The sequence below is a fragment of the Podarcis melisellensis genome (genome assembly GCF_964234715.1).
Source record: "Podarcis melisellensis genome assembly, chromosome: 5".
In the NCBI taxonomy this organism is placed as follows: Eukaryota; Metazoa; Chordata; class Lepidosauria; order Squamata; family Lacertidae; genus Podarcis; species Podarcis melisellensis.
In genome coordinates, this window is record NC_138537.1 from 35,781,559 (window position 1) to 35,806,484 (window position 24,926).

General features: G+C 43.0%; 1 protein-coding gene across 1 annotated transcript; it reads left to right on the forward strand.

The window, feature by feature from the left end:
• The first annotated feature begins 1,179 nt into the window (after nt 1-1,179).
• BOK (BCL2 family apoptosis regulator BOK) lies at nt 1,180-24,347 on the forward strand. The gene is made up of 5 exons (XM_081910610.1): nt 1,180-1,456; nt 3,096-3,468; nt 12,487-12,615; nt 21,270-21,433; nt 23,377-24,347. Exons 2-5 carry the CDS (start codon nt 3,240-3,242, stop codon nt 23,500-23,502), a joined length of 648 nt encoding a protein of 215 aa, XP_081766736.1. The 5' UTR covers nt 1,180-1,456; nt 3,096-3,239; the 3' UTR covers nt 23,503-24,347.
• Nucleotides 24,348-24,926: the final 579 nt, after the last annotated feature.

The following is a 24,926-nucleotide window of genomic DNA, read 5'->3' on the forward strand; positions in this document are numbered from 1 at the left end:
CTGTTCCTTCTGCCTCTTGTCATTAAATGAACATACGATTTCACACGGGTGCCTCCAGCTTGTATATTTTGTGGGGAAAATTCAAGCACACAACAGAAATTTAGCTTTGCACAATTCAAGTGGAATAACGTGCTCTGTCACCCTATTGCAACAAATACACTTAGACTTTTTGTGGTTTGGAAGGTGATGGGGAAATCCCCTGAAAAGCATGGGGTGAATAAACGATTGATAGGAAATAGGAATGGAGGAGAAATTGCATTCAGTTTGCATTTAAAAACAAACTTGATGAATTCACGCTTTCTGAAAGAGGATGTGAACCACAACAGAGCCAACCTTCAAAATGAACACTTTTCTCAGGCATGGGGAGATGAGCAGCAAAAACCCATTAGGGGTACAGTCACACCTCGGGTTGAAGTACCTTCGGGTTGAGAATTTTCGGGTTGCGCTCCACAGCAACCCGGAAGTAACGGAGCGCGTTACTTCCGGGTTTCGCCTCTCGCGCATGCGCAGACGCTCAAAATGACATCACACGCATGTGCAGAAGTGGCGAATCGCGACCCACACACATGCATACGTGGTTTGCGTTCGCTTCAGGATGCGAACAGGGCTCCGGAACGGATCCCGCTCGCATCCAGAGGTACCACTGTATTTGAGTTAGTGGCTCTGGCAATGGGTCCAGGGGGAGTTGTGGGAAGAGGCAGTGGTCCACCAGTTACCTTAGGTTACATTGCCATAGGCAGTGCTTTTTTGTGGTGGGGAACGCAGGGGTACGCATACCCCTAAACATTTTGTGAATCTAAGTTTGGCCTCATTGAAGGGCAGTATTTCAATATGAGTAGGGAAATGAGAGTATCCCTAAACATATATTTTTTAAAAAAAGAAAAAAACCCACTGACCTTAGGTAACAAAAGGCTGCCAGCAGCCCTTTGAGGTGGGCTGCTGTTTCCCCATTTTAAAAGATGAGGAACAGAGAGGCTTGCAACCCTCTCCCTCAGGCCTAGACAACCCCTTTCAACAACACTTTACTGATAGTGACAACAAGATCGTGGGTGTCGCAACTCCAAGAGCCACTCTCAGCCTTGCCCGGCACAGTTCCCTGGTGCCTCCTTAAGAACGAGGAGAAAGGGGCGGGCAGATTCTTTCTACCAGATTCAACTCCTCCCGCTAGTTAATCCACCTTCCTTACAAGGCTACTGCTAGAAGCTGGCTTTCCCCTCCCTTTGAAAAAGAGCAGAGCCAGAGCTGACAGCGGCAAAGGAGGCTGCAAGAAGAGCGGGACCGTGGCTCCAGGTCTTTTGGAAGAAGCAAATGCAGCGTGGCTTCAGCAGCTCAGCATCCTTATTATAGTCTCTCTGCAGCCCAGGCCCTGGAGAAGGGGGCAAGTTCTTCCCAAGGAAAATACAAAAACATACGAAGCCAAACTGCATATAATTGTGGGTGGAAATGCTCTGGAAAGGTAAATGGCTTTATAAAGCTGAAAAGCTTGATGGTTTGGATTTATTTGCTGTTTCCTTTCCTCATGCCCTATTTAGAAAAGGCCATCCCATCCCAGGACTCCTGTTGCTGATGTGTGTACCTTTCTAGGTTTCTAAATTCTGAGCAAAAAGTTGCATTGTTGGTTAACCTGTATTTCCCGCCAAATCAGGTTCAAGCGGTTGTTTGATGCCTCAATGCTATTTCTGACCCTCATTTTAGGCCCTTGTGTCTCTCTGGGTGTGGAGTGGGTGGGATGCTTTGCTCTTGTCATTCAATGAATGCTTAGGGTTGTTCTGCTCATCCTGTTAGGGGACCGGAAAAAAAAATCTCAGTAAGAAATAGGCTGGGAAAAGATGGTGCAAATGGCACACCTTGCTGCTAGAGACATTTAGGTAAATCCCATCTTGTTTTATGTCCTGCTGGAAACCTCTGTGGAACCTCTTGGTCCTCTTGTCAGGGTTTGGGCTGCTTCTGCTGTCAGGCCATTGGCCAATCTTGGTCCAGGGTCCCAGGCAGTGGTCTTTCCACCAGGAATTGAATCTTCGTGCACATGGGGTATGTGCTCTGGCTGCTGCTGGGCTCTGCTGGTCTTTCCATTGATGTTCTCTGTGTGAAACCGGAATTTCATTTTGTAAATAAATTCTATTAAGGTTCATAGAGGAAAAATGCAAAACATAATCTCTTTCCCCCTTTTTTAACCAAACTGTCAAGCCAGAATTTCAGATCTTGTCTATGAGCTGTTTTGTTAGGGATGTGCTAAATCAAGGCTCGGGGCTGGGAGTTAGTTACCAGACGCAACTGAAGAGGTTTATTTGCAGCTCTGTGATTTTTAAATTAACAACATCTGTGAGACAACATTGATGCAATAATAATGTCTTCTTACTTAAGATCAAGAATTTGGTGTGCTTATCGCACCAAACAAAAACCCTTTTGAGGTTTCTGTGTTCTGTCTGTCTGTCTGTCTGTCTCATACATGCCCAGAGGATAAAGTCTGGGGTGACAGTTCTTGTTCTGTGAAGAAGCCAAGGGAGACAGCTTGTTGAGATCCTTATTTCTCAGCCAGCCATATTTTGGTTGAGTGGATGATGTGATTTGATGTGCACATTTTTTTGCTGATTTTACTGCCACTGGGATTTTGTATTCTTCGGTGGTTACTTTATTATTTCTGTCACAAAAAAACAACAGCACAAGATGGGAGTATCTGTCTTTGAAAATTACTTTGAGATTCTCACCAAATTTAACGTCTGCTGTGCTAATTCTTAAAGGGGGCTAGTGGGTCTGTAAGAAATAGCATTAGATTTATAAAAATTCTGCCAGCATTCCCCCTTGCACTTGTAGATGTCCTGCAGCCTACAAGATGTGATTTGTGTTCTGGGGTGTTTACTTTTGCTTTTATTTTTGCAAGAATCACTAAAGCCCCAATGTTTGCATAGGCCCCATTGAACACAGGGGAACATCCTTTGAGTAAAAAATGCATAAGGTTGTGATGCGATTCCGTTTCCAGCATAAATAGTGTTAAGTATTAAAATACAACATCGCAATGAGATTTGGATGCCTGGGTATTCCTTTTGTGCACTTTTTTTAAGTTCATGGATTTTTCAATATTCTTTATCAACCAGGTAGCCCCAAAGAGCATTCGTGGCAAGAGCTGCAGTGAACCAGAATCATATTGAACCACTGACCAGCTGTCGATTTCCCTGGAGGCATCCTACTACCAGCTCATTCCTCATGACTGCTCCACCCTGCCTGCTTGGGACTAGGTGATGAAGATGGAGGTTCTGCGCCGCTCTTCTGTCTTTGCTGCAGAAGTCATGGAAGTGTTTGATCGGACTCCTACAGACAAGGAGCTTGTATCGCAGGCCAAAGTGCTCTGCAGAGACTTCATTCACTCCAGGCTGATTCGGGCTGGAATTGGCTGGAACAAGCCTGAGCAAAGCACACCTGTTCCTGGTGGCAAGTTAGCAGAAGTGTCCAACATACTTCTAAGATTAGGTAAGTGCTGAAACTGTCAGTGCCTCTGTGAGGGTGACAAGTTGGATTCCTGGGATTACTGCCTGGATCAGGGGGAAGATGCTGTTGAGTGAAAGGCTCGGCAAACAAATCCCCCGCAATCTTGCTAATTTCTGCTAGGGCATCCAGGTGAATGGTGTTTGGTCATATTCCTCTAAAACTGCTCATGCCTGTAGAATCAGAAGTGTGTGGTATGCTCAGCCCAGACTTCTGGACCTCCTCATTGTTCATGAGTGCTTGAAAAAAAAGTGATGACAGTAAGTGAACCGACATAGTTTTAACTGTGAGCCCACTGGGGAAGTGAACTCGTTGCAGTTTAGACACCGTGGGATACAAATTTAAAACATCATCAGCATCAGAAACATATATACCATCTTCCTAGGATTGAGCATTGGCAAAATTTGTTTTCCTTGTTTCCATCACTGATTGGCCATCCATTGTGCATTTATAAAGCCACTTCCTCTGTTCATAGAGCAGGGCTGTGTACAGAGCTGATTGGCTGGTCTTTGTATCAATCATGCAGGGCACATTTAAATATAAACTTTTTAGAAAGAAAGAAAGAAAGAAAGAGAGAGAGAGAGAGAGAGAGAGAGAGAGAGAGAGAGAGAGAGAGAAAGGAAGGAAGGAAGGAAGGAAGGAAGGAAGGAAGGAAGGAAGGAAGGAAGGAAGGAAGGAAGGGAGGGAGGGAGGGAGAGAAAGAAAGACCCAACAAACAATCAAATAGCTCTGCAGATAATTAAAAAACAAAAATATGGCCCCTTGGAACAAGGGGAAGGGTGGGAGTAACAATCAGCCTACTCTTTGGAACTTGACATGTGTGTCCATTTGAGGAAGGAAGGATGGGTGCAGATAGAGTTCAACCTGCTGCGCCCTCTGTTGTTCTCAGGTACAATAACATTTCATCAGTCTAGTTCAGAGATATAGCTATATGCCCTCCAGATGTTGTGGACTATAACTCCCATCAGCCTCGACTTGTATAGTCAATGGGTGTTTTAGCCCGTAACTTGGGATGTTATCATGTCAGCTACCCATGCTCCAGTTGCACTACTCTATAGAATCTGACTCAAGATAGTATCATTCTGGTTGAACATTTTGCTGTGCTCAAAATTTTTTAACCAGGGACAAAGGAAATACATGTGCACATCACAAGCAATGATGCCACTATCATACCCTGAAAAATAACTGCTGCCTATAAGATAAGACTTTTTGAGGCTAGAATCCCTTATGGCATTTGCTTAGCAACCTGCCCATAATAGATTAATGTTGCATCTTAATTTGTGAACAGTAAACTTGTGCTTTCAGTTGCCCTCGATTATGACAGATGGTGAGCATAAGGGATGCTGAAATAAGATTTCTACTCAGTTGCAAGAATCTTCTGCGGTCAGAATAGTTGCACCCCACTTTTCCAAAGCACTGCAGGCAATCAGCTGTCATTTGGCTTTATATTGTGAAAACATTATGTGGGATTATAGTACCAGGGACAGACTTCAGTAACAGCACCCTATGCAAGGCCAAAATTTGCGATGCACACCCCACAGCCCTCCCGTCTCCTTCCCAAAGCTGGCTAAGCGCTAACTAAGCATGGGGAAGGAGGTGGGAAGACTCTGGGAACGTGTCAGAGCTCTCAGGCCTCCTTCCTGAAGCAAGTTCTTACTAGGCTTTGGGAAAGAGGCGGGATGGCACCCCCTTGGCTCAGCGCCCTGCGCTGGTTAACCAGTTGTGCCACCCTAAATCCGCCTCTGATAGTACTAGTTATACATCTCTTTTCTCTCTGTCATTTGGCTTTGGTATCACTGTTGACACTTGCCAAGTCAGTACTTGAAGAGCCAATTTCTTGGCTAAGGAGATTTGTACGAAGATGGGAATTTGTTCTGGCATTTTCACTTGTTCAGATTTTTTACAGCAATAAATAGCAGCATACTGTGCACTTATGGTATTTAGTTATATAACTGAAAGACCCGGATGGCCTACCTTTGCAATGTTTTGGTATCTTGATACTCTGGAGAGGAATAGTTCAAAGCTGTGGGATTCTGTCCTGCACAAAATGTTTCTTAGAAAAAGTGGGCTTCTTTATTTGTCAAATGTTTTTTAAAAAGATGACACCTTTGAGAACAAGGTTCTGAAATGTTGTCACAAGGAGCCTCCATAAGCCAAATGCTTTTGTTGTTGTTTAGTCGTTTAGTCATGTCCGACTCTTCATGACCCCATGGACCAGAGCACGCCAGGCACACCTGTCTTCCACTGCCTCCCGCAGCTTGGTCAAACTCATGTTCATAGCTTCAAGAACACTGTCCAACCATCTCGTCTTCTGTCGTCCCCTTCTCCTTGTGCCCTCAATCCCCTCCATATCCCAGTGTCTCCTCCATCTACAAGAATGAAAGAGAGAAGACATCAAAGCCTTTCCTAAAAAGGACAAATTAAACATTTTTGTTTGCTCGAGGTTATTTGAGTATGCAGCTTTGACATATTTATGAAGAGGTTATACACATCACTGATAATGATACCATCAAAATGCAGTGGGAACACCAGGCTTAACAGCTGTCCTTTTAAATGTCTGTTTCTGGACTTTTGTACAGCTGGTTTTAATCCACCTCTCATTCTTTGCTTTCAAAGTCTTCCCTTCAGGCTGAGACCTTGGAGCATAATGTAGACTTCCTTGTAGAGGTTATCCCATCAGTTTTTAGTTCTTTTCGGAACTGTTCTCCTCATCTCCAGTGGGGCTTGTATTCCTTTTTGTTTGGACCATTCCTTTGCCTTCTTGCTGTTCTCTCCATCAACTGCCTTTGCTCTTTATTCTCTCCCTGTTGCTCTTTCTACACTTTTTTGTCTGTGTGTATTTACCGCCTCCCATTCACTTTCCCTCCAAGACTGAGGCCAGAGTGTGGGACTTGCATCCTTTAGATACGCGGGTGGCAGTGAGTGTTTCAGAAAGCCAGTGCAAGTGCTGTGGTGCGAATCTTTGGCAATTGTCCTGGCTGCTAACGTTTTGAGTAGGATTTGGCTTATGGGTACAATAACTTGGCATTCCATCTAAGCAATGTGGCTTGAAATCAAAACATTCATAGAAGGCTTGAGGGAAACGCCACCTCCCCCCACCCCCCACTGAGCCTTTCTTTTCCTTCTGCTGTAAACAACCCTATATGGTTACGGAAGCCATGCTGTATTCATGCTCTTTCTCAACAATGTGTACGAAATATGGTGGCCTTAAGCTTTTGTAGCCCTTGCCAAGTGGTGCAACAAGTCTGACTCGTTCCAGCTTTGGTGAGAGCGGCTGGGGAACACCTTGTGTGTCTGGAGTTCCTATCAAATTTTTGAATGGATGTCTTAATTCTCAGTGAGCAGAAGGGCAATTACTTCGAACCAGTCCAGTGCTGAAGCATAGGCAAAGAGACATAATATAGGTGCGATAGGTTAGGCGTAGGCCTATCTCCCCAGTGAATCTCCTTATAAATGTCACAGTACTGGATATACTTTTGGGAGGGAAAAGCTCAACAGATCTTGAGGTGAGCGTGCTATTCTTTCCCATACCTTATGCAAAAGAATGTCCATGTTTACCTGTTATCATAATTTATAGACACCGGTCCTTCATTACGCAGTAATCGCACAGCAGTTTCTAACATGCTATATAGCAGTTGTGGGGAACCTCTGGCCCTCCAGCTGTTTCTGAACTACAACTCCCATCAGCTTCCACAAGCATGGCCAAGGATGATGGGAGGTGTAGTTCAGAAACATCTGGAGGGCAAAAGGTTCCTCACACCTGAAAGAGAAGAAGAGCCCTGGTGGAGCAGATCAAAAGTCTTATCTAGTCCAGCACTCTGTTTCCTACAGTGGACAACCAAAAATGTGTCTTGCAAAACCTATAAGCAGGACATATGGGCAATTGCTCCCTCTCAGTGTAACTCTCAGGCAGAAGGGAAGGCACCTGCATTTTCCAGAGCTGTTACACTAACAGTCATAGCTGGCAAGAGTCCCTCACTGTGGATTATTATAGGCAGATGTCAGCAAGCGTACACGGCAACAAAAGCTTTTGTTTTGCATGCTTTCCCAGGCAAGTTGAGAGATTTCCGGGGCATACTTAAAAGGACATTGAGTCTGAGCTCTTTGGTCACACATAGATTTGTATCAAGGTATTGCAGTATGGGCAGTTTCATTTGTCAATCCCTTTCCTAGAGAACTCTGACATGAAGCTTTGCAACTACCACACAGGGATGGGGGAGAATTCCAAGTCCGTTTGCACTGAAAGGCAAGCCCACCTAATTTGCACTTTCTGAAACAATATGAAAATTGAAATGTCATCGTTCTTCAAAATTTGCACTTCTCTGAATTCTGCAGTGCAGTTCTCCAGCAAAGCAATATGCACAGAAATGCATATATTGGGGTCAAGGGTGCATAAAAATGAATTTATTCCAGGGGGAAATGCATTGCAAAAATGTGTCTATCAGGCAAAATTACATACAGACGTCTATATCAGGAGAATTTTGCACTAAAATGCTGGCGAATATTCAAGATTTTTTTTTTCAGTTCACAAATTGATGTGGAAATATGGAGAGCTGAGCTTCAGATTGGAAAGTTGATAACCTGAGAGAAACCATAATTGGCAGATATACCCATACTTAGACCACATACTGACTTGACTTTACTGGGTGGTCACTACAAGTCCAGGCCCCATCAGTGTATATATGTGAAATCAGGATTATTATTATTTTGGCTCAATGTATGCCACTTTACACTTGCACTCAACAGCATTTTCCATTTCACTGGCCACTTACGCAGTTTGAAGAGATGCTCTTGGAGTGCTTTGCAATCTATTTTATCATTCATCTATATCCTTGAGGAGGAGTGGGCAACTTTTTTCTGCCTAGGGTCACACTCTTTTGTGGGTAATCTGTTGAGGGTCACATATCAGAAGTGGGGGCAGAGCCAAAGGTGGATTGAACCACTCCCCCCCCTCTCTCTTCTTGCACCATGTTATTCACCTGCCCACTCGCTTTGTAGAGTAATGGGGAGAAGACTCCAGAAAAGGGGGAGTCATGCTAACTGTTAGACACATAAATGTGTTTGAAATCTCAGCCATACAAGTAATACATATTTTTCAAAGGCCAGTAATCATGTGAGCATTATGCCACAGTGTAGCTGGTTGTGTGCTCATACGGGGGCGGGGCGGGGACCACAGGAGCCTGTACTCCAACTAATTTGCAGCATTGCTATTGTAGAGCAAACCTTTACCAATTTACACTATTTACCAATTCTTCCTTCACATGCAATGTGCTTCTCTGCTGGGAAGCAGCTGTCCTCAACTTCCTCCCTTCTTTTCCATATCTCAGAAGGAATCCCCCATTCCTAGTGCAGAGAGCCCCCCTCCCTCACCAATGGGCAATGTTCCCTCTTATCAGGCTTGTGCATATATAAACCACGTTTCCTTTCTGTTTTTGTCAGATAACATGGAACAATCCAGCCCTTCAGAGGGTCAAATGTTTTCCTTGCAGGTTTCTCCAAAAACTTGGCTTTAAAAAAAATAATCTGTTTAAATGCTGGCTTAATTGAGAGTGCCAGATGGTTGTATGAATGGCAAATAATCAACACTTTTTACTGTCCTTAATGAGACTAAATAAATGCAGTGCTGTGGCTAGTTATATATGAGCAGAGCCGTAGCTAGGTGATCTTGCACCCCTGGCAGAACCGTCCAGCTTGCGCCCCCTAGCCACAGACAAATAAGCTCTTCTTTCCACTACTTCTCCACCCCCCCCCATTCAATTCACCCTCTATTTAAAACCTTTTCTTATGAGGCAATAATATTTTTATTTATGGACAAATTTTAGCCAATTTTGTGCCCCGCCCCCTGCCTGCGCCCCTGGCAGGGGCCCACCTCGCCACCCGCTAGCTACGGCCCTACATATGCGGCATGGGGCCCAGGCACAAATTTGCTTCTGAGCAAATAAAGATGGCTAACTAGTCATCCTTATTTGGTCAGAAGTAATTAGCTGAGAAGCTAATGCAAAGGAGCTGAGGCTCATCCTCTATACACACCCACACCAGATTCACCCTATCCCTGAATTAATGCAGTTCCATCTACACAGTACTAATGTCTACGTCATGACAACCTTGTTATTATTTTAGCCTCACAGTAACCTGGCAAGGTAGATTAGGCTGATAGAGATGGTGACTGGACCAAGGCCTGGACCATGCTCCTATGTGTAAGATTAGTTAAGAGACGTCCTCCAACTGCTTGCTAATATTTGTGCAATATCTTGTGCAATATCCGGTAGATGCTAGTGCACAGGCACATTCCACAAAGCATCCACAAGCACAGCTTCCCCTCATGATACAAGCAGATGGTGTCAGGGGAAGGTGCAGTATTATTATTATTATTAATAATAATAATAATAATAATAATAATAATATACTGTCTTATACCCAGAGGTCTCAGGGTAGTTCACAGAGCAAAATCAAAATATAAAACCACAAAATATATAGTCAAAATAAAAACAACCCAATTACTTCCACCCCCAAAAACCCCCACATTTAAAAAAGGGTATAGGTTGTTAATCAAATCACTTAACTGGAGTATCCTGTAACTGAAGCACAGTCTAGAGGAAATGTGCATGGAAAGTATACAATCAAAGAGAAACAAATATGTGTCTGTCCGTCCCCCATTTGCCTAGTAAAATTGCTTTGCAGAAAAGCCCTAGAACTATAACCAGGAGTGTGTACTGGTCTAGCACAAACACATTTGGGACTACGTTTATTATTTATATCCCTATTTGCATTTTGAAAGCCTAAGTAAAGGAGCGGTCATAAAGTAGCTGCAAGCATGAGGCTGTGTAACAAGAGAATAATTAGACATGACTATTGGTCTATGGAGCTCAGTGTTGTCTACACTGATTGGCAGCAGCTCTCAGGGTTTCACACTTTCCCAGACCTACCAGGAACTGTTGGGGATTAAACGTGAGACCTTCTCTGCATGCAACGAAGACCCTCTGCCACCGAGATACAGCTGTTCCCAGGATTTGCAAGACTCCTGGAGGATTCTGTTAAGTTCATGGGTCTTGACGCTTACACCTGACTATTCTCTCTGGCCACTTTCCAATTTCTTGTGTTTTATAATGGGTGTGACTTTTCCTGTTTGACGTCCTCGCACACTTCTGGGAAAAGGATACAGAAACAAGAAAAATGCCTGGCACACTTGATGGCTGCTGGTTTTGAGATCGCTTAGATTCAGCAAGCCACTGAAGGATCTTGGGGGCAAGGGAAGACTATTCCAAGTCTAAATATCTCATGTCATTATTCGTAGGAAATAACTGGTGACATATTTAATCTGCCTTATTTATGTTTCACAGCTTCAGGCAGGCCTTGTACTACTTCTGCCATGTCCCAGCCCATAAAATACCTTCTTTGATAGACAGCTGACAAGGAGTTGAAAAGGGGTTGTCCCATGGAAGCTATGAGATACAGTCGGTGTCTCATTGCTGAGCAGCAATGTGCAGAGCTCAGTGGAGTGGGAGGCCAGACAACCAGAAGAGTCTCTGAGCTGCACTTGCCTGCAGGCATCCCAGGTCAGGTCCAGTCCTAGGGTCGGGCAAACAGCAATCTGCGTGGTCAGACAGTTCAGGAGTCAGGAAATCCAGTTATCATGGTGGTCAAGGATCAAGACGAACAGGAAGCAGGAAGGTAGGGCCAAGAACTACAGGCATTGTTACCAGCACCTGACTGCTGCTGGAAGCTCTGCTTAAGAAGGTTGAAGCCAGCTGGTTCTCATCAGTGCCTTCTCCTCTGTGTCCCTGCAGGCTGATCAGCTGCAGGTGGAGTCACTCCACCTTCTTCCCCTTCAGGCTGCTGTTCAGCAGGTGAAGCTGACTCCTGGCCCATGGCATCCACATATTGCCTAGCAGGGGCAACATATTGCCTAGGCGACATATTTCCAGGGGCTGGGGGAACAGAACCTTTTCTCTAACCCTCTCTGAGATAATACAAGAATACCATGCACACAGATGGTGTAGTGACAATAAAGGTTTTTTATTATTACTTATTATTATCTTTAAAGACACTCTGAAGATCCTGAAACCAAATGTGATCAGAGAATGGCTCGATTTATTGATTCATTTAAAGCATTTGCTATCTTCAGTCCAGAAAGGATTTTCATAATGCTTGACAGGAGGATCTAAAAAAATACATATGTATACAGTTTAGCAACCCAGCACAAAAAGCCCATTTCTTTTTTTCTGCTGCACCATCATTTTTTGAAACAGCAACTAATGTGACTTCTGAGAAATGTTGCTCTCTATCTGTTTCTGTGCACAATCTAAAGTGCTTGTTTTGGCACGTAATATTTCGAATTAGGATCCAGGTATTGAAAACTTGCTCCCATACAAACAGGGCTCCCCCCCCCACCCCAGTTCCGGCACCTCTCTGGTGGGTGCCCTTGCCATTCTAAGAGAGCGAGGGATGTGTTTGTGGTGAGTTCCTGCACCTCTTTTTCTAGAAAAATAGCACTGCATTAATACCTCCCTGTTCACTGTTGACCTGTTGCTGTGCAGCCATTAGAAATCTGGCCAGTGGAAATCCGAGAGCGAGCCATTTCCGTAGTGCATGCTGAACATCATCCCCAGTGCCAGGTATCCATGTGGTTAACCATGTGGTGCTTAATTAATAGTATTTGTGTGTTTTCAGCTATTAGCTCCTGTCAGGTATTCTACTGTTTAGTTGTGTTTTTAGACACTTGTACTCTGTTTATTTGAAGTCAGGGCTTGGGGAACCTGAGGCACTCCAGATGTCCCCCATCATCCCTGACCATTGGCTATGCTGGCTGGGGCTTATGGGAGTTGGAGTCCAACAACATCTGCAATCTAGCTTTGGGATAGCCTCCCCCTGGTGCCACAGGTTGCCTCACGCTTGTCTCGGGTACCACAGATGCCCACCTTGGGAATATTAATTGAAAGGTGGGCTACAGATGTTTAAAATAAGACCTTGTTTTTGTTTGAATTGTGTGTGTTCTTTTTTCAGGTGATGAGCTGGAGTACATCAGGCCCAACCTGTACCGGAATGTGGCACGGCAGCTAAACATCTCGCTGCACTCGGAAACCGTGGTAACAGATGCCTTCCTGGCAGTGGCAACTCAGATCTTTACTTCAGGTGCTGTCCTGCAATCCGCAGTGTGGGTGAAGGGATGAGAGGGATGAGAAATGAAACAAAGCTAGGTGTGTAAGCACAGGCATGTTTTGGGTGAGCCTGTTGGGTGGGGCCCACTTGGCAGAGGATGCCGGCTGTAAGTGGTTTGGCAGTGGATGCTGCACTAATGATTTAACACAAAGCCATGTTTGTTTACTCTTTCCTCCTATATCTCACCAGGTGAGGAGATGCTGTAGCCACTCCCCATTTCTCTCCTCCCAGCAGGGGAATCCCTTGCTTTTGAGCTCACTCTCACTACACTCCCAGCAGTGACTGACCTTGTTACATAAAAAATACCTTTCTGTTTTTCTAGTTTCTTCCTCTTTTTGACTCTTGGGATTGGACACATTAATGGCTGCCAAGTTACTGTTTCAGTCTGGGGTACAACTGTGCACAAACGGCTTTCCAAAATTCTCTACCCTCTAACTGAGCAGAGGATTTGGGATGACATGGACATAATTTTACCATATTTGTCTTGCGAGAGGAATAATTCTCTGACAGTTTCTCGTAGCTAGGACTTACTATTATCAGTAGTAGTAACACAGTTTCTTTACTTTTCCCTAAAGAGATATCACTTTTATCCATAGGATCGAACCCTGGTTTTTGTTTTAATTCCTGTTTTTGTTTGTTTATGCTTTTATTCTATTGTTTTACAGTTTTAATTATATTGTTTATTGCTTTTATATTGTGCATTAGCTTAGATTTTTAAAAAATAAAGTAGCTTATAACTGCTACTAAATAAATTAATTAAATAATTTGGGGTTGCCCTAAGCTTATTTTGGCATGCAGATTCCCATTTTATTTAGGTATATATTTATTTTATTTATGGGATTTATATATCGCTTAATCATGCCTGGTTGGTCACTGTGAGAACAGGGTGCTGGACTAGATGAGCCTCCTTTGGCCTGATCCAGCACTGCTCCTCTCATGTTCTTATTAGTATTTCCAGCTGTCAATTCATATTTCCAATTATTTGAAAGGAGGGTCTCGCTTGAGAGTGGCTTTTGTTAAAAAGAAAGCATTGATCCAGCACTGCCTCACTCTGCGTGTGGGGGCAATGGGTTAGGAGTTGCTTAAAGCTTATTCGGGGCTGGAAGCATTGTGTGTCCAAACACATTGTATGAAAGCAATGCTTTTGGAGAGAACACTGCTGCATCTTGAAGGGGCCAACTGCATATTGAAGTATATCGTGGGTAGCCCAATGCATATTGTGGGTTATAATGCACATAAGCAATTCATTGGATACATGGACAGCTCTGAAGTTAGGAAGTAGAAATCTGCTCCAGCCCTGTTGTTTCCTGTAGCTATCCCACCTCCAATAGTTGACAGACCAGGGGAATGTTCCAAGAATCTCTTCCCACCTGCTGGGCAGTTCAGAGCCATCCGCTGAATGTGTTCTGAGCAGAAATGAAAGATGCAGTAGTCATTCAAAACAAACACTCTGATTCAGGCTTATTTTCCATTCTCTGGTACAAAACACACTGACTCCTAGAAATGACTAGTATATCCCACCTCATTTGTAGTTAGTAGGGTGACCAGGGGTAAATGAGGACAGGATTGTTGCACCCTTAAGAGCTGTGTAGCAGAGGGAATTTCAGCAAGTGACAGAAGAGGTGCTTTCTTCTATATATTATTAAAGATGGAGAAGCTCAGAACTCTTGTGCATTGGGCAACCCTAGCTATGAATCAAATGTGACCTATCTAGGCCTTTAAGAGCTGCTAGATGGAATCAAATCAATGCCATTTTTCTGAGGAGATGGTGGAGGCTTTGCTGGTAAAATGCAAGCAACAGTTAAACTTAAACGTTAAAAGTAGCAAAATAAAAAGCTTCAGTCGTGCCTCACCCAGACATTCCACTCTTCGAAGAAGAAGAAAAATCAATGCCAGATCCAGCAATTAAGGACAGAAAGCAGCTGCAGTGAGCGCTTTCAGAAATTGGACTTTAATGTTAAAATTCTGCACTAATGAGATGTTTGATTTAGCGCACGCACACACACGCGCACACACACAGAGCAAATAAAATAAAAACCGCTTTTCTTCCAGAAAATGGTTGTATGGGTAAATTTACAGTGCAGCCCTTTGCATATTCATTCAGAAGTAAATCCCACTGTGTTCAGCTGGGCTTGCTCCTAGTTAAGTTGATAGAACTGTAGGTTTCATCTTGCAGAGGCATAAAATTGACTAAGATGGTGACTTTTCAGATTGGAGATGTTTTTAATCTGGTTCAAAACCAGATACAAAACACATGCATGTTGTGTCAGATACAAAGGGTATTTTATATACATGTCCTTTCTTTTTCGGAATGTGAAGAAGTTTCTTGATTGCTCATTCTGGTATTTAAAGGGTTGAGGATTGACAAATATACCTTTGTCCATTTCATATAGGATGAGTTTATGGTCCTTTGGCTGATTTCTGCTCTGTCACATAACTTCCTTTCAACCGCACCTGCTGTGCTCCATCACAATACAGTCATAATCATCACCACCATTTTATTTGTATGCCGTCTTTCCATGGTTGAAACTATGCTCAAGGCAGCTTAGAATATGACGAGATTTACATAATTACAAACATAACAGAAGTCATAAACAATAAATAAAACAAATCAAAAAGTGCACAACTAAATGGAAACAATTTCCACGTAAATCATAAGATCTAAAACTAAAGATACACCGATAATATCAATAACAGCAACAGCTCTCTCAACCCACCATAAACAATACTCCAGCCCAAGAATCTGTTCAGCGGCTTCAGCTTTTGTAGCTGGAGTCAGTCAGCACTCCACTCTCCCAGACCAGATGGGAAAGGACCAGCAAGGCAGGGTTCAAGTCTTCCAGGGTGCACAGCCAAGATGGTCTCATTTAAAACAACACAGATAAAAATTAAAAACAATTTAAAAGATCTGGAAGCCGAACATCTGATGGGGCTTCTGATTGGCTGCAGGAGCTTCCTGCGGCCAATCAGAAGCGGCACTTTGGTTTTCAAACGTTTTGGAAGTTGAACGGACTTCCAAGGTACAATTCTACAGCTAATCTGCTAGATTTATTTAAAGCGTTATTGCCTTGCAGTTTCATTGCTTTGGGCAAGGAACTAGAAACTATGAACAAGAGAGTGTCCCTATTCAGCTCTCCAACTAGCAACAACAAATGCTTTTAACACGCTTTCAGCCACCCCAGATATATGGGTGTTGTTTAAAAGAAGAAAACTGATCTTTCTTTTCTTTTTCTGCCTCTTTCAATACATGTTAAATACATGGAGCTATGACTTCAAAAACACACTGATGATTTTGACTACAGGGTCAAGAGTGGCGACAGCCCTCTTCCTGTGTTTGTGCTATAAATCTCAAATATTGGGCTTGATTTCAAACATCCAATGAATGTCTGTGGGAGCTGCTTGCGTTGGAGTCCACAAAAGTTTGGGTAAGGTTTTTGTTTAGTCTGGTCAGTCTTAAAACTGGCCATGTTGCTCAAGCTGCTGCTGAAGGAGAGCTTTCACTGTGTGAAAGGACTCTCAACACAATAAAGCAAACTTCTTCAAAGCAGTTGGCCTAACTTAGCCCAGAGGAAAAGGCTTTTAAGTGGGTGCTTTTAGACAGCTGTGTATTGTGCCCTTGGGCAAGACAGAAATAGAAGCTGCCTGTCATGGTCCAAGGTTGTGCCATGAACTGCCTCAGTCATCACTTGTGAAGGAGGCTACTTCTCTCCATCCAGTTGTCAGGTGAAAACTGGGCCTAAGGTGACCATGTTTCCTACTTGGGTCCTTTACTGGAAGGGCTTTTAGAGAACAGTTCTGTTTGAAGCTGCCCTTTGGTTGAAGGGCTGAGCAAGTCCAATTTAAAGATAAATAATCCTAAAAAGGGAGCAGAAGGCTTGAAATTGTCCATTAACAGTTAGCTCCTGGAAGACAGAGTGAATAGGCACCAGGCGCACTAGGCAAGGGCATATCTGTTAATTTTGGTTTGTCTCAATTTCTCATTTCCTCAATCTTAAATTCAAATCTCCACATCAATTTGTGATTTTTTAAAAAAAGTCTTTATGAAACTTTGTCAGAATTTTAATTCAAATTTCTTCTTATATACATTTTTTTTGCAATTTTGCCATATATACATATTTTAGCAAAGTGATTTCCCTTAATATAATGCTTTTTGTATGTTAGTTTCACTAATTTAAACATTTTAATTTATGCTTTCCCCTAGTATACATATTTTTGTGCACAATATTTGGCTGGACAGCAATGCGAAATTCAGAGAAGTGCGAATTTCAAAGGATGGTTATGTTTTGATTTGTTTTTAGCTTTGGAAAATGCAAATTAGGTAGGTTCTCTTTAGATGTGAATGATATCAAATTTCTCCCCCATCCTGGTCATGGCCTGCCTCTCTATAGTGAGATGCCTTTTTCTTTAAATTAAAGTATTTTCCCTAAATTTGAATCTGAACATAATAAATTCAAATATGCAAATTGAAAATTCGATGCAAGTCTGTGTCCCGTTGTCTTTTTCTTTTGGGTGGTACATTCCCTCTTTTGCAGCAAACCACACATGCCCCCCAACCATGCCAGGTAATACTAATGCTGGATTTAGCAAGCTCTGGTTCTTAATTCAGGCACTGTCTGCAATGAATAACAAGACGCCATGGTCAAAGTATGCATGCTTTGTCTGTATAATGTTTGTTCCCTTTCCTATACACCCACAAGCACCCCCCTTTTTGTAATCCAAGAGAGAAATTAGATTCAGTTCATATTTAATGGCGAATCAATCTAATTTGAACTTTCTGAAACAACATGGCAGCCTTCGAAACTCACATTCCTCAAAAATCTGTAACACAGGAGCCAGACATTTGTGGGTGGGGGGAGAGAATTGCAAAGTGATGTGGAACTGTGGAGAACTAAATTTAACTTTGAGAAAAATAATCTGAGAGTCACCGAAATTGGCAGATTCACCCATCTCTAAATACAACTCATGAAAAGTTTGGGGGTCTAAATGGAGAGCTGTGTACTTTGATAATGAAGTTGGTAGACTTACTTGTTTAGCTAAGGGAAATGTGGCTTTCTGAGCTTGGAGACAGACCAGATACTTACCCTCACATGGCTTCCTGGCTGTTTTCCAGTACCTGGGAGGCCAGTGCAGGACAGGGCAGGTGGGTTCCCTCCAGATTATTCCCATTTGTTCCCTCTTCTGTGCTGTGCAGTATATTTACATATCTTGGTTTCACAGCTGGCTTCCATCTGGCATCTTCTAAAGCAGAAGAAGAGACAGCTTTTTTTGGCATTGCTTGACAGCTTTGAAACAGATATTTGTTTTTAAATTCCACTCTGCGATGTGGACAGCCCTCCCTCCTGCTGGTTTCTCCCCTCTGGTTTATTCCTTGCTTGCTTTTATTAGGATAACATATACATAAATATAAATAAGTGGTGGTATTCTTAAGTATCTTTGGAAATAACACTTGTCTCTTGCCCAACTGGATTCTGAATTGGTGGCAATCTTTTTGAATTGGATGCGGATTGGTGCCTCTTGCTGTTTGTGGGCAGGCAAGAGCGGGAGGGGTTCAAAGGAACAGGCAAGCTGTCTATGTCACATCTGTGAGCTCCCAAATGCTGGTCAGACACTGCCCTTGTACTGCAGAGTGTTGTAAAATTGAGGAAAGATGTTCATAATACAGTGGTACCTCAGGTTAAGTACTTAATTCGTTCCGGAGGTCCGTACTTAACCTGAAACTGTTCTTAACCTGAGGCAGCACTTTAGCTAATGGGGCCTCCTGCTGCTGCTGCACCACCGCAACACGATTTCTGTTCTCATCCTGAAGTAAAGTTCTTAATCTGAAGCACTATTTCTGGGTTAGCGGAGTCTATAACCTGAAGCGTATGTAACCTGAAGCGTATGTAACCCGAGGTACCACTGTAGTAGGCATAAACAGAATGGGAAATTGTCTTGTCTGCGTTAGCTATCAGAAACAATGGGGCTGTGGCACCTTAAAGACTTAGCACATCTATTATGGCATAAGCTGCCATGGACTAGAGTTTGTTTCATCAGGAGTAGCTGATCAAGTGGACTATAGCCCACTGATCCCCAAAGTGTTTTGTTCACCTCCATGAACCACTTGAAAACTGGTGAAGGTCTTGGTGGACCACTTAATGATTTTTCTGCCTATTGTAGTGTTTGTTATGCACTGTGCTTTGTAATTTTCCATAGAATTCAAATTGAAACACAATGAAATACAATATAAGAAATAAAAGAATCAACAAAAATACAATTAAAATGAACAGGAATATTTAATGCGATGGATCTCTTGTCTTCAACCACAAATCCACAGACTTGCCACAGAGTAACAGAATGAAGCTCACAGACAGGGGTGCCAACTTGAATAAAATATTGGGGGGCCCAGGTAAGCTGTGTCCTGCATAATTGATCACAAGACACGGTGCACACACCATTTGAATGGCAATGACCGTCAACTTAGAGGGGGCAGCCCCCTCAAACATTTTATTGGGGGGCCGAAGGGACCTCAGCCACTATGAGTTGACTCCTATGCTCACAGACCACTGATGGTCTGTGGACCACAATTTGGGAACCTCTGCTCTAGTCCCTTAAAGTTTTTGTCACAATAACTTGTTGGTGGTGATGCTTGAGGATTTCATTTAGTCTGCATTTTAAAGCAAATTGACCAGATTCACATGGCCTTCTTGACTTCTTCAGATTTTGTATTCACAAATGTTGTGAATTTTCATTCCTTTTAAAAAAAAATTCTTACAACAAGAACCAGGAATTTGGATTCTGCTTACAGGAGACAGAGTTTGTAAGGACCATGTCATCAGAGACCTCTCTTTTGTCTTCTTTTGTTGTGAAAGCACAGCAGCAGTCTTGAGCCCCAGTCCTCAGTCCATTTAATCAGAAGCAAGTCCCACAGATTTAAGTGAAGCTTACTCCAAGTACATATTTATGGGATCATAATGTTTGGTTAAATAATTTTATTGTATTTTTAAAAAAATTGGATGCTGTTATGGAGGTTCTGCTGAAAACAGTCTGTAAACCTTAATTTTTTTTAATCTAAAATAAAGAACAGGTGCACACTCTGTAAAAGGAATGGGTGCTGCTTATATTTAACAGGATAAAATGAGCTATTCTGCATTTGAAAACAAACACAGCTGCCTTGAGGCTGCTCAAAAGAACCCTTCTGCTTTTGTGAGCTCATTCTTTTGAGCAGCCTTCAAAAACGAGTATAAATATTTCATGAATTAAAGATATATTTTGGAAACACATTGGGAACACCAACCCGCGTAGCTATCTTTGTTTGGTTTCTTGACAGCAGCAGTTGACGCTCTTCTTTTTGTGTAGATCAGCCTTCTCCAAACTGGTGCCCTCCAGATGTTTGGAACTGCAACTCCCATCAGCTCCAACCTGCATGGCCAATGATCAGGGATGCGGGAGGAGGGTACTTCATACTAGCTCTAGTACGAATGGTTGGACTTTCCCCCTGAGAGAACTTCTGTCTAGCTGGTCACATTTCTGGATGGGAAGCTCTGCTGCAGGCCAGATTAACTGGCTGATCAGCATTCCACTCTCTTGCTACATACTGCACCTCATTCACCATTGCTGAGTGTAGGCAGTAGATAATGAGAAAAACTGATATCTTGAATTTCTGTGTGTTTTTCTACCAAACTAGACATTGACTATACAGTATTCATGCATCATACAACATTTGGGGTATTTACCTCCCTAGATCTCTCTTTTTTTGGTGAAAAAAAACCAGCTGGGTTTTGTGAGAACAGCAAGTTAATTCAGCTCAAGGATCTTATCACCGTAATCAGTACAGGGCTGATGACATTGCTTTGATCAGAGTGTGTGGTCAAGAACCTCATGACATTTTAAATGCCTCTATTGTACACTCTCCTTGTATGGGGGTTTCCCATGCCTAAAACAGCTAAGAACGTGGACTTGTGTCCAAGGTGCCTTTTTTTTTTGCTTGTATGGCCAAGCTAGCTCTGTCTCGCAGCACTTCACAGAGAGGATAGGAAATGTCCTAGGTAAGGGTTTGTGCTCCTGGATTCTCTTGAATTTAGGAGGAGAAGCCAGCCAGGTGGATTGTCCATCAGGCAGCCTGTGCTGGGTTGCACATCAATCCTTGCCAGATGGATGAGTCAAGGCAGGCTGATGCTGTCCATCTTTATTTATTTATAATTTTCATTTATAGCCTTCTCGCTATCTAAAGATCTTGAAGCAGTTTGCAATTGATAAAAATTACCTAAATGTAATATAATCTCAATAAAAACCATGTCAAGGGACTTACACAAAAACAAAACAAATACATAAATAGCATCCATATACATACTGGCTCAATCTCATTCACCAACCATTCCACACAACCACTAAAATCATTCACTACCTCAGACGTTGCCTCTTATCAACCAACCACTTCAGGGTGCCAGATGATGCTATCCATTCTCAAAATTGAGGCCATCCAGGCATGTAGCATTGGAAGGCTCAGGAGGCCAGAGCTTAGTACATAGTAGAGCATCTGGTTTAATGGCATAGTGGCTAGAGTTTGGGGCTGGGGTCAGGCCCTTTCTCCCACCAGTTTTGTAACAATCGTATGCTGAAATTCTTCTCCCCTCCCCTTCTTCCTGCAGGCATAACGTGGGGTAAAGTAGTGTCTCTCTATGCTGTGGCAGCAGGCCTTGCTGTGGACTGTGTAAGACACGCCCAGCCAGCCATGGTCCATACCATTGTGGATTGCCTGGGAGAATTTGTACGCAAGACTTTGGTGACGTGGATGAAGAGGAGAGGAGGCTGGGTAAGCTTTTCTAAAGAGTGAATGTGCAAGTTACGGACACATTACTGACATGAATAAAACAGAATGGTCTCATGAGCTACCGGTAGGTATAGTGCCTTATAAACGCCATCTCCAACTCCTTGAAAGATTCCATCAACAGTGTCTCTGAAAAATTTTGCACATCACTTGGGAAGACAGGCAAACGTAATATTTTGTACTGGAAGAAGCAAAGATCACCAGTGTTGAAGCAATGATTCTTCAACATCAACTTCGTTGGACTGGTCATGTTGTGCAGATGCCTGATGATCGTCTTCCAAAGCAACTACTCTATTCCAAACTTAAAAATGGAAAGTGGAACGCTGGTGGTCAACAAAAGAGGTTTAAAGACTGTCACAAGGCAAATCTTAAAAAATGTAGTATAAACACTGACAACTGGTAAACACTGGAAACACCGGCCTGCGAGCGCTCCAGTTGGAGAACAGCCTTTACCAAAGGTGTCATGGGCTTTGAAGACACTCAAACTCAGGACGCAAGGGAGAAACATGCTAAGAGGAAGGTACGCTTGGCAAATCCACACCGTGATCAACTCCCACCTGGAAACCAATGTCCCCACTGGTGAAGGACATGTGGATCCAGAATTGGCCTCCACAGTCGCTTACGGACTCATTGTTAAAACCGTGGAAGACAATCTTACTCGGCTATGAGTCATCACCAAAGAAGAAGAAGAATGCAAGATAGAAGAAGAAGAATACTGGATAGAATTCCCATTTATGGAGCTATGTTTACTTATTTGAAGCATTTTTACCCTGTCCTCCTGGAGCAGCAAGATCAATAATAAGCCCTTGCCCTCATTTTTACAAGACATAGCACAAAAGGAAAAAAGGATGTGTGGATGGAGGGGTAGAGAGAAGGGACAAAAAGCAAATAGGCATTGGCTGTTCATTATAATGACTAGCTGGAATGGTAGCAGATCAAGGAGAGGAGGAGCCACAAACTGCTGGTCGAATCAGCGATGTGGGCCTGCTTCTTTTTTCTCCTTAGGCTGTAGCCTGATGTAATGGCTGCTGCCAGAGACATTTGATGGAGGGAGGAACTTGAGAGAGTTGACCTCTCAGCAGAGCTGATGCTTTACTCCCTTAGCTATAGCTTTGCCAGTCCACCTTTGCCCTGCAGTGATCCTGATTATACTAGCTCTACACTCCCAAAGCTTTCCCACTGACCTGCAGCAACCTTGACTATATTTGCCATCAAGATCCCGGCACAATTCCACTAACCTCATTTGCTCCTGACCTGCCAATACCTTTGCTATGAATCCAGTTTTCATCCCTTCAAGGCGCATGAGCACAGAATTGCTTAGGACTGGTGCTGCATGTGCTATGAGACAGACAGACACATCTGCTGCTAAGGACGCTGGGGGAGGGGGGAGATGGTCTCCTGGCCATTTGCTTGATATGTGCCCATGGCCTTCACATCACACATTATGGTTCTTAGCACATCCAGGCTAAAAAACCGTAACGTTGAGTGTTAAGTGTCCCTTGCTGTGGGTATGTTATTTAGATCAAGTAAATGAAAGAACAAAGCTGAAAACAGGCAGTGACTATGCTTACTGTATAATCTTTACAGGAAGCATTTTATTTTAGAAAGGAGGGTGGAAAAGGATGATACTGAGAACTTCTGGAAAAAATAATATGATTCATTTGCCAGCGTTAAATGGATAAAATGCACAGTGATTTGGGTCTCAGTATGACTGGGAAACAGAGTGGTGGTGGTAATATTGGTGGTTGTAAAGCTCTAGGGAAATATTTTAGGGCTGGTGACCTGCAGAGAAAGGTGGGAAATCTTCCCAAGCCATCTGCTAGAAATATTTGGAGAACCATGTGGGAACACAGATTATGTGAGTGCGAAACATTGTATTGATGACATCACATTTCTGAGTCTCCGTTTTTCTTTTTCTCTCCCCCTAGACTGACATAACAAAATGTGTGGTGAATACTGATCCCAGCCTTCGCTCCCATTGGCTTGTGGCTGCTATTTGTAGTTTTGGCCACTTCCTGAAGGCCATCTTCTTCGTGCTTTTACCAGAAAGATGACATCTAATTGCCTATTGAAACCATGTCTCCTTCTCACGGACACAGCTGGCACAGAGAAGGGGAAGAAATGAGACGATGAAGAAGAGAGGAGCTGGGCAAATGTGCATTCCACTTGTCTGGCTTTTCCAGCTGCCTCAGTGCAAAGACTTTCCTCAACAATGGGGAACATTTCTCCTGATCACTTCTTACAGCCAAGTGCCCTTTGTGCTTTCTAAGTGGCTGGAATCATGTACATAAGGTTGGGAGGCTATTGGACTTGCCATTCAGTTATTTATTCTTTTCCTCCCGTTCAAATTGTGTCACATGATGCATACACACCTAAGAAATCCTACTTGGATTTGCTATTAAGAAGCAAACTATCCACTTCATTTGCAAAATAATAACGGCTCCTTTGTTTTTTAGTCAGTCAGTAGATTTCTTCCCTAAACTTCCCTAAACCCCTGGCTAATGTTGTTGTAAGATGGATGTTTTCTGTAATCACCCAAAATGTGCAGTTGTCTTAAGTCACTAGAGCTCTGTCACCCTCTGCCTGAGAGGGATTTTCAGCATGGATAATATAACTACCTGCTACATGTTAAAATTTGCTTATATGAGGGAAGTAACACCAGAAATAAAAAAATTGCCTTAAAAAAATTAGGGCAGGGCCACAGATCTTCCAGCCTCCATTTAAGAGGAAGAAAAATTCAGAGACATTTAACTGCAGCAACTTTTTGAGTTTTCTCATACCTTTCTGTCCCAAATATGAAGTTAATGTGGAAGGCAGGCAATCCCATGAGCATGTTGTATCTTATGAGGGGAGCAAAACGAGACATCAATAAATTGTACCAACTGCTGTGTATTTATCATGTACAGTATGCAACTATGGTTACTGTTGTGGCAGAATTAATGCCAAATGAATATTTTGTTGCATGATCGGTATGCATGTATATCTTTTATGCCCATTCAATGGCCGTTCTTTAACGGAAAGAATCCTGGGCACTGCATTTTAACCCCTCAAATAGTTACAATTTCCAGCAACACTAGCACCCAGGGTTTGCGGGAAAGATTGTGCTTCGAACGTGCTTTAAAAGTATAATGTGTACTACACAGCTTTGGCAAAGTAGCGTCACATCAATTCTGAAGTCTGGGTGGGGAAGCTGGCTTTGCAGTGCAAAAAGAACTCTGGAAAGGAGAACTGACTTAACAGATCCACCCCCTGCCCACACTCCCTTGTGCACATAAAGCTGTTGCATGTGCTTCTAGAAATGGGGAAAATCAGAAGTAGGAGTGGCAGGGACATGATTCAGCCATACTCCACAGTGTGGGGACTCTGACATTTCCCTTCCATGAGGGCCATGACCTCCCGGTGACATCTTACCATGGATGTGTTGTAGGAGTTCCATGTCGCCTCTTGCAGGAGCAGGAAAAGAATTACAGATCTCCCG